This window comes from Anticarsia gemmatalis, chromosome Z (genome assembly GCF_050436995.1).
Source record: "Anticarsia gemmatalis isolate Benzon Research Colony breed Stoneville strain chromosome Z, ilAntGemm2 primary, whole genome shotgun sequence".
In the NCBI taxonomy this organism is placed as follows: Eukaryota; Metazoa; Arthropoda; class Insecta; order Lepidoptera; family Erebidae; genus Anticarsia; species Anticarsia gemmatalis.
This window is the reverse complement of record NC_134776.1, coordinates 17285341-17296362: the sequence shown is the minus strand read 5'-3', so window position 1 is coordinate 17296362 and position 11022 is coordinate 17285341. Positions and strand designations below refer to the sequence as shown.

Sequence of the window (11022 nt, the reverse complement as noted above, 5' to 3'; positions counted from 1 at the left end):
AGAAATCTTTAGAACAAATCTTGAAAGTATGCAAAGTCCCCAACCCGCAAATGGCCAGTGTGGTTGACTCAAGGCCTAGCCTCTCATTATGGGAGAGGACCCTTGCCCGACAGTGAGAAATAAAAAGGCTTAAATAAAAAAACTATATAATTTTTTGGGACTCCAACCCGCAACACATTAAGCGCTATAATGTTTATTTAAACTATTGCACAAATATGCCTTTGGATACTTCTTGAAACAAAGTAGTGAAACTATTGTCTTACTTAACACATTGAAAGAAAGTAATGAAAGTATTACATCTTATTTACCGGGAATTCGAACTTTAATCCATTTAGCACCACAAATGTGTAACTCACATAGCTTATATAATAAATTAACTAGAATGCAATTTAGATGCAGTAGAGTATGCTTTACAATATTTTTATTTTTAGCCTCAATATGACCTCAAATTGCGACATAAGTCTAGAAATATAATTAATAAAAATTTAAATATTTGATTGAAATAAACATCAAAAGCTGCACAAAACGCAGTTATTATTATAAACTTTCTAGTAACCTAGTCTAGCACTAACGAAATTATACAATGACTTGGCCCCGAATGCTAATGTAGCTCTTAGTTGCATCTCAAAGCTGACATCAATAGCACGGGTCGCGGGTTTGAATCCCACACGGAACAAAAAATATGACCACAAAAATTGGTGATTTCTGGAAGTGATTTGTGCCCGTTGTTTGTATAATCTAATTTTATAAACTATAACTTTTAAACTCTCGCGTTGCATGTTTAATGTATAATAGAATACGGGAATTAACGCGAACACGCATTTTAACTTATAAACTAGTTCTTTATACAAGCAATCTATTTAAAAAAACACATGTTTTTTTTTTTAAATAATCGACCACCTCTGAATAAATATAGGTAAGAAATATAATAAATGTAATAAATATAAGAACTCACGCCAGGCAACAAACATAGTCCGGGTCGGTATCATCGGATACGGATACGGTGAAGAGGACTATCCATACTAATATTATAAATGCGAAAGTAACTCTGTCTGTCTGTCTGTCTGTCTGCTACTCAATCACGCCTAAACTACTGAACCAATTTGCATGAAATTTGGTATGGAGATATTTTGAAACCCGAGAAAGGACATAGGCTACTTTTTATCCCGGGGAAATTACGCATTTCCCGGGAAAATTCAGGTGGCGAACTAAGTCGCGAATTATCAATATTATAATGACTTTGAATTAACAAAATTCCGTTGTCATGGCAACTGTTTTAATGGCGGATATGTCTTAGCGCGACTTCGTTATATTAAGAGATGTAAATAATATTGAGAATACTTTTCGTGAAAAAAAAGCGTATTTCGTTGTTAAGGAATAATTAAGCTTTGTATTAGTAAAAAAAATCGTGAAATAATTTAGTAGTTTTAGAGAAAAACCCACAAACGTATCTTACAAAGTTTTTATTAACTTAAATGCAACATTCCATTCCTCATGATTGTTTCTTTCAAACTACCTTCACACAAAAACTATTGAAAAACTTTGATGAAATTTGGTAGATAGATCCTACTAATATTATAAATGCGAAAGTTTGTGAGTTTGTATGCATGGATGTTTGTTACTCTTTCACGCATATACTACTCAACAGTACACAAGACACAATAGGAGCACATTACCAGTAAAAAAAATTACAAAAACGGGGAAAATTATAACCCATTCTCTCTTATGTGACGCAAGCGAAGTTGCGCGGGTCAGCTAGTATAAATATAGATTTCCCTTGGCAGGTAGAATTTTGTCAGTTGGTCTCAAAAAATTGCTGTCACTTTATGTATGGGTGTACTATCGTTCACTTATCCATAACAAGTGAAACTAGAAGTAACTTTTAAAGTTGCGTAATGTCAATAATCTAACAGTTAAGTTATCAGGTCCACGATCAAGTGATTATGAGTACAAATTTCGATAATTACGTTCATGATGGATTTTCTCGCAATTAAGCGTCACGCTTGAACTTTACTTAGAAAAAAGATAACTAGGACACATAATGAGTTGAAACATTTTAAGTTATTATTTATTTTAAAACTGACGGGAATCGAACCCGCACAATTTTAAAGCAGCAATAGCCATAGGGACAGGCTCAGCTTTAAGGTTTACTAAATGCTTTTAAATTCAAACTAACAAATTCTTATAGTTTTAGGTCTCGTGAAAAATAAAAGTCTTATTATTTATTAATAACTCGTGTATTGCTAAAACTTAAAACAAAACATATAAAAACAAACTTGTACTTTACACCGACCGGGAATCAAACCCGTGCGCCGATGTCTCTTTGAGCTTTATGAACTAACAAATAAATGTCTCCAAATTGTTTTTACTTATTTCTTAAAAGAATATTCCACAACATGCTAACTTGTCGGATATTGTTTTTGTTGATTTCATAAATGCCTACTAATATTTTGTTTATAAAAAGGAGGAAACATTTAAAAGGTAATTCACTGTAAACTTTTCTACTGACTAAAACGTAAAATACATTTTTGGTTTATAATATAAATGAAAAATGAAAATGTTGGTTCTATAACTTGAAAATTTTAACAATTTTACTCAGCAGAAAAGTAATAATAAAACATAAAAACATGTCTTTTAACAGACACGTAAAACAACTAAGTATAGCCTCTATATCCAAAAACTATGCAAGCGTTGACAATGTGTCGTCTCACGAACATTATCAACGCAGCTTCCCTCGTTTCAAGTTTTAAATATAATGTATACAAGAGAAGATCGGCCATGGGATCCGAACATTGTGTTCTCGGCAAACAATGGTCTTAGACGCGGAAGTGAGCTGCGCTAAAATGTATGAACCTATTACGTAAAATCACTTCCTTAGGCGCACGCAAAGCCAAACACATTTCGCACGTGCATCAAAAAATGTAAAATTAACACTCGCTTTTGAAAATGATTCGCCTTCGCGTACGCCCGAACCTTAATATCAAAAAAATATTTACAAAAATTGGTATATGACGGTAACAAATAGTTAACAAATGACTAAAGGATATTTACAGGGAAGGTGTTTACCTAATCTTAGTCCCAGCCGTGGTGCTCGTGGTGGACTGGCACCCACACTTTTTGCCACACTGGCTTCCATACCTTCTTCCAGGCGGGCACTTCGATGGACTTCCATACAGGTACCTGAATTTGCTTCCACTTCTCAACCCAGATTTTCTTTTGGACGGGCACCCAGATCTCCTTCTTGATGGTCTTCCAGACCTGAACTTTCTCTTCAACCCATTCTTGTTTCTTCTCGGTTACCCACGCTTGTTTCTTTTCAGTTCTCCAGACCTGTTTCCACTCCTCTTTCCATTCAAGTTTCTTCTCAGTTACCCATTCTTGTTTGTGCTCTGTCTTCCAGACTTTCTTCCACACGGGCTTCCAGATCATCTTCTTCCTCCACAGGTCGTGGCTGGTGTATTCCCAACCGTGATCGTCTTTACCGAGGTATTTCTCTCCGGGAACTCCCTCTTTAACCCACGCGGGAACGTAACTTTGCTTCCATTCAGGTACCTGTACTTCTTTGGTGTGAGGGACTTGGATTTCCTTCCAAACTGGTTTCCATACTTTTTTCCAGTCTGGAACCTGAACTTCTTTCCAGATAGGTACTTGCACTTCTTTCCAGATAGGTTTCTGTACTACTTTCCAGTCCGGCACTTGTTCTTCTTTCCATTGTTGTACTTTTTCAGTTTTCCATGCCGGAACTTTTTCTTTTTTCCATTCAGTTTTCCAGACCAGTTTCTTTTCTGTTTTCCAGATTTGTTTCCATTCTTCCTTCCAGACGAGTTTCTTCTTCCACACTCCCTCCGGTGGTGATGAATGCCAACCTCCAGGGGAGCGCTTCTCGCGAGATAACTCAGTGTTCTCGGCCGCGTCCTGTATAGGCACGGCCAGTGATGCCGCGCAGGCCAGCACCACCCACAGCTGCAACAAACAACACAATATTAGCCACACATGCTACTATCATACGCACCGGACAGGTGCACGCTCTACTGAAAATCATGAACAAAGGTGAACTAGAATCCAAATTAAAATTATTAGACCGCTATATAATTTGCGAACGAAAGTTTTAATTAAAGAAATTATTCATATTAATTATAATATCTCGCGATAAAAGCATGAAAAAATTAAGCCTTTCAATGTAAGTTTCTCTTTTAGGAATACAAACTGGTAGTGTATATCAAATAAATATTTTTATACGTCTAAATATAGAAACTTATTATGCATTCGTTAATTATAATTCACGCGGCTCCGTAGAATTTATATGTAAATCTTAAAAATGTATTGTGCACACAAAGAATATGTTGTAATTAATTTGATAGAGTATTTATGTAAATTTGTTTTGTGAATTTGTTATTGGTTACTTTAGAAATCGTATGAGCTTTCTTAATGTGAAGATTCTTGCGCGTTGAAAATGAATGATACGGAGTTACGTGACCGCATTTAATTTTATTTACATAACAAGTGTCAGTTGGTATTTTAATTATTTTCAGATCACGGTATATTCTAATAAATCATATTAAACCAAAACCTTTATTCTTATGTAATTGTTTTCGACACTTGTTTTTAAAAAATAAATTCTTAATTGAAATTGTTATTGATTTTTGTCAAATTATGTCACTTTTTGAATATTAAAATTGAACACTATTTTTATTTATTTATAAAAAAAAATGTTTAATTTAAATTAAATAGAGCAAAACTAAGACACAAACGCGCTTTAATACTGAGTTATATTTTTGCGACTCGCACTTTATTTAGCGAAATATGTTTTGGGAAGTCGAGCACTTTGGAGGCACTTTTTGGTACGTAAGTAAACACTGCACTGCACACCCACCGTAGTAGTCAGCGTTCTCATTTTGATATGTTGTCCGCCGCGACTGGCATCTGTGAGGCTTCGCAGGTTTTTATCAATATGCCCCTCTCTCGCGGTCAGGTCAAACGGGGAGGGTTTGTTTTCTAACACTGCAGGGCAGCGGCATCGTAATCGCGAGATTTGTTTTTAAAATCAGTATTACTTTGTTTGGCTTTGCGAATTTTCGGCTCCGCGAATTATTGTATTTACTATTTTTGTTTTTGTGTTGTGTTTGTTTTTGTAATTAGGTTAAGGACACGGTTTTTTTAGTCTTGTAATTCGGTTAGTTAATTTATTTTAAATATACATTTCTTTATTAAGATAATATGTATTAAATACTTCAAATATAATACATTTATCGCAAATATGAGTACAAGTATCTAGTCTTAGTTGTAAGTTTTATATTTACTTAATTGGATTATCTGTGTGAATTAAGAACCTTTGATCGCGGTCTTATAACAGCTATTATTAAGAACTAAAAATATATTGATTAACACTTATACAGCAACGTTACGCATCAACAATTTCTAAGCAAAGATACCGTAGTCAAAATTACCATACATTTATTTTGCAACAAAAGCCGATTATTTTCGTTACGCAAAACGCATTATTTTGCTTTGCATCCGAAATGTCCTCGAGACAAAATTATGTGTCGTGGATCTTATCTTTACGGTGTTAAATAGTAAGAAATGCAGTAGTTGGCAACAAGTTATATAATACTGGAATATATTGTCGAGTCCAAGTGTCGATAGTGTTCCTTATTAAGTCGGTGTCAAGACAAATAAGGAACAATTTATTCTGGGCTGCAGCTTCTTTATAGACCTGATGAAATTCAAAAAGAATTTGTCCCGTTTGGTGAAAATTATTTTCGTATTGTTATCATGTAATGCGATTTATCGAACATTTATGTCAATTACTTGAGTTGTTAAGTAGGTATGATGATAGTATAGGCTTGAGACTTTGTTGTTTTTTTCTAGATTGATATAGATATAACAGTTAAGTTTATAACGTCTTCCTTTCTTATAGTCGCTTAAAACATATTCGTTTGGTTCAACAAAAAAAAATTGTTTGTGCTAATGCTAAGTATACTGATACTTAGATATATTTCAAATATAAGTTTTCATACATCTATAGTTAATTGTTCTTAATATTACATTTCAATTACAAAAAACCATCTCATTTCACATCTTTCTCAGTCTCATAAGTAAGTTTATGTAAAAACTACTGATTATAGTATCCGTTATTTGCACGATTATGTTAATAATCTTGGTGGTAATTTACATAAAGATTAATAGTGCTTCTAATTAGCAAGTAAGTGTGAAAGTATCTAACGTTACTCCTCACATGTTTCCGTCTGTAGGTTTTCATTGAGACGACTTTTTCGCTTTAAAACGACTCACGCATTCATTAATATACTTAGTTACAGGAATATCTGTTTAAACATTCACGGGATTTAAAATTATAGTAGAAATTGGTCGTTTAATTATTTACAGGTCGATTGTTTTTAAGCTAACGCAATTTGTACACATAATTATGATATAAAACAAAAAAAGACTTAAATGCTATGAATATTTTCAAATTCAATTTCACCGAAGCTAAGCCAAAATGTAGTGATATAGTAAGTTATCAGCAGTAATTGTAAATAATGCCCATATGCTATTTATATACCAGATTAAAGATAAACACAAAAAAACATACTCTGTAGCTAAACTAAGTATCATTGATTAAAATGAATAAGGAAAAATGCTTATTAAATAACAAAAAAAAGTACTTTTCAAAAAAAGCACATTCTCTTTGCATTGGAACCAGGTTATTGTTTCATACTTCAGGGGCATATACTTTTGATGCTAGAAACGCATTATAGTTGTTAAATATTAGGTCGGGGAAAAAGTCTTTTCGCATTATAGTATGTACTCGTATGAACTTGTAATTAAATCTTTTCTTAACACAAAAAAGCTCGATATTTGGGTACCTCACGAGCTCACTGAAAGAAACCTGATGAACCATGTACTCATTTGTGATTCTTGAAGCCAAAGAGATTTTATTACAAGTTCATACATACTATAATGCGAGAAGACTTTGTCACTGACCTAATATTTATAAGTATGTAGTTAATCAATGCAGGCATACAAATATTTGTTCCGTGTAGATAAACGTATTAACCCTTTTCACCTTAACCCCACAGAAATAATTTAGTCGAGAAATTTAAGTTACCATTACTGTTATGTATTGTAATTTTATTTTAACTATAATTTATATAAATAATAAACATAATATAAAATCCATTAACACTTTATATTGAACAGAATAACTGTTGATTATTTCGGTTTAATTACATTAAAACGTTAATTAATATTTCACCTTTAAACTGTAACCTTTGCCAGGTGGCGTATATTGTAACTTTAGTCGTTTGGCTTTTAACATTTTTGGAACCAAATTATAAAGCATAATTGCATCGCAAATTTTAATTAAATTTTATATTCCTTTAATTTTATCGTAAATGGATTGAACAACCCTTTTATTCGAAACCAACAAGCCAAGCTGAGATTACATAATTATTTTGCTAACATCCCTCTGAATTTCCACGGTAATTTCTGTTCTTACTAATTTCCGGGGCTAATTAGTAGTTTGATACAAGCAATTAGCTAACTGCCCAACTCACAGACAGCGCAGTTTTGATGCGGCCCGCGGATAACAGTGTGTGCTAGACACCGCTTGTCAGAGGGTATACTTACCCGGCTAAAATTCAACAGAAACTAAAACACATTTAATTATCTAAGAGTTAATTAGGTATGCATCAGAATACAGGCAATAGTTAACTCTCGAAACTTCCAAAATTTGGAATAGGATGATTTGATTATGTTTCACAGGAATAAGTAATTGCATTCATGCATCATGCATTTTTAGTTTAGTTTTGGCCACGGCCAGTTGATTCACCTTTGCCAAACGACAAGACAATTTACTTTTCAGTCACACAGACGGTGGTAGCAAGCAGACAAACATAGAATCATCATTAACGTTGTCACTATTTTAACATTCGGTGGTTCAAATGCGTGTTCTTTTGATAAATATTTTGACCACAAATATTTTTTTATAGTTTAGTGTAACTGTTTCAAACTTTGCTGTAGCTACATAAATGCAGGAGACGTTGAATTTGGCGTACGTAACATCTTATTTCTAAAACACTTTATTTAGATTTGACTGTAGTAAGTATGTAACGGAGCCTTAAACATAATTGTGGTTCAGAAAAGAAATACCTCCTTGTACATACAGTGAATTTTAAGCCACAAGCCATATCTGCACATAAAGTAATGTCTCTTTTACTTAATTTTCATTAACACATCCCGTCATAAATATCACTTATTTAATAAAGTTCAAAAATATTAAACGGTACCTACTTTCACTAATTAAAAGCATAATAGTCTGGGAATTTGGAATTCGCGATATGTTTAATCAAAATCTGTCGCGCGAAACCGGAATACAGACATTGACATTACGTGGACATTCTTACATACATACAAGCATACATTTCGAATGTTCATTTAATATATTTTAAGACTTATATTAGGCAGTGTCCAATGACCATATTTTAAGAATCATGGATCAAAAAATGATTTTGTAATAAGAACTCATAGAAAATTTGTTTATCTATACTAATATTATACTAATTATACTAATATTATAAAGCTGAAGAGTTTGTTTGTTTGTTTGTTTGTTTGTATGTTTGTTTGTTTGTATGTTTGTTTGTTTGTTTGTTTGTTTGAACGCGCTAATCTCGGGAACCACTGGTCCGATTTGAAAATTTCTTTCACTGTTAGATAGCCCATTTATCGAGGAAGGCTACATATCATCACGCTACGACCAAAAGGAGCAAAGTACCAGTAAAAAATGTTACAAAAACGGGGAAAATTATGACCAATCTCTCTTATGTGATGCAAGCGAAGTTGCGCGGGTCAGCTAGTTATAGAATATACTTAGAAGAGGAAACTGCGACTGAACATATTTTTTTATGAAAAAACGGCTGTAACCTATAGTTTACAGCCGTCTGTCTAATAATCTAATTCAATGCAAATCCATTTAAAGCTTTTTAACATAAAGCAACAACAGACATACAAATATCACAAACACATACTTTCACATTTACAAGTAAAAAATAAACTCATGTATACACGGTGTCGCGTGACTAATTTCGTTAGGTAGGTCATTCATCGGTGAAGCCGCGACCTAACACAACATGATGTTTATTCTATACTAATTGATCTTTGACTTCTGACTTACAAGGTATGCATACAATATAAAATAAAAGACAGTCTTAGAACTTCTAGATAAGTGCCGGATAACCTAATTGACAGATAAAGTGACATTTATACGTATGAAAGTTTTCAACTTGATAACTGCACGCTTGGCACAATGGGTAACGTAGTCACCTCGCCGCAATAACCGTGGCTGCGCGTGTGGTTCGAATCCCATCCGGGACACATATTTTTGCGACGAGCACAAGTATTTGTTTTGAGCCTGGTTGTTAATATTTCTATACTAATATAAGTTATGTATTTAGAAGTATATAAGTATGTTTATCACATTAACTTCTTCATTGATTTTTGTAGTCGACGTCCAAACTCGAAAATTTACAATAAATCAAATATGTTCGAATAGAAATCGAACCCGTGATATCTGCGAACTGATGTGATGACTTAACTACTGCGCCACTGCAGACGTTACATGTGTACAAGATTTGTACAGCGAAAACCACAAGCCACTTAATTACCTCTATATTATCGGCCAAGCTCACATAATTATAATTTGTTTTGATTGATTTCTAACCGCAAAATTAGCTTTGTAAGTAATGTCCAATATTTATAGCCTAATAAATGTATTCTGAATTAGTAACTGCCATTTCATTCATTCATTCACTAACTCATTCGTTCCCCGTACGGTAATGGTCAATCATGTATGTTCAAGCCGCTAAGTCTTTGACATGTCTAAAAGACTGTTATCTTAATTGACAACAACCATACCGACTTCTCCATGCCCTAAAAAGTACAGAGACGCTCAGTTCATATACAACACGCGGCCTCCCATCTATAGAACGTCCGCATTATGGTTGGTTAACCCATTTTAATGCCGTCACAAGTATAGCGCCATCGGGATCAAATGATGGTGATTATTATGTTGTTTCAGTCTTAAATAATATAAACATTTAAATATTACTAAGAAAATAATTTAACATAACTTTACACTAAAGTTTAATTTAATCGATAACCTGTAGTGGGTAGTATTTTCTAGCAATCCAATTAAACCTTTTCAGGTAAGCTAAAAGGCTTCTCTCAAAAGACGGTTTACCTCGAAAATGCGGTGTGTTAACTTGCGACGTTCAATCGTTATTCATGTAAACTACAACATAACGTAACTTCGCCTCGGTAGTTCGTTTCCTGGAATCAAATTAACCAGGAATAAGGGCTTGTGTTATGAAATTCAGATATGAAGCCGGAATAGCTCAGTTGGGAGAGCGTTAGACTGAAGATCTAAAGGTCCCCGGTTCAATCCCGGGTTTCGGCAGTCTCTTTTTGCTCTTTTCTAACTTATTTTTTCCCTATTTGAAACATGACTCTGATATTTGATGCAACATTTACCGGTTTTAAAGCAAAATGCAATTCTGGGAGCGTTTCCGGTAGATAGCGATGCGGAGGAGTTCTTTGACGCATAGGGTACTCTCCCTTTCCTTTCTTTTTTATTATAGATTTTGTACATATTAGAAAATATAATTTAGTTTAAATATATTTAATTTTATAACTTGTAAATAAAATAAATGTAATTTGCACTTTATCCTTGCAAAAGGAAAATATCATAGGAATCTAGTAGTAGTTACACCACGATTGGAACGCAAGCATTACTCAAAAATGAATAATTCAAGTCGAGTGCGTGATATCTAAACAGGACTATTATGAAACTCTATTGATTTAAAATGCCCGACAAAGCGCGTATTGAACTTGGCCCAGTTTCTGCCACGTGTACCTTTGAATTCGTAATGGTGAATTTTCCCGTTAGGGCTTTCAAAGTCAAGGGATTTGGCCCTGTTTTTTAATAGTTTACTTAATTGATTTTGTACTTAAGAACTGGTGTTCATGTTC

At 33.7% G+C, this 11022-nt stretch overlaps 1 protein-coding gene and 1 non-coding gene across 2 annotated transcripts; one reads left to right on the top strand and one right to left on the bottom strand.

Annotated features, from left to right (window-relative positions):
- Positions 1-2215: 2215 nt before the first annotated feature.
- Positions 2216-4909, bottom strand: LOC142986403 (uncharacterized). The gene is made up of 2 exons (XM_076134891.1): positions 4874-4909; positions 2216-3963 (listed from the first exon to the last, which is right to left on the bottom strand). Exons 1-2 carry the CDS (start codon positions 4892-4894, stop codon positions 3073-3075), a joined length of 912 nt encoding a protein of 303 aa, XP_075991006.1. The 5' UTR covers positions 4895-4909; the 3' UTR covers positions 2216-3072.
- Positions 4910-10377: 5468 nt separating this feature from the next.
- TRNAF-GAA (transfer RNA phenylalanine (anticodon GAA)) lies at positions 10378-10450 on the top strand. The gene has a single exon. It is a non-coding gene; the product is annotated as a tRNA-Phe (tRNA).
- Positions 10451-11022: the final 572 nt, after the last annotated feature.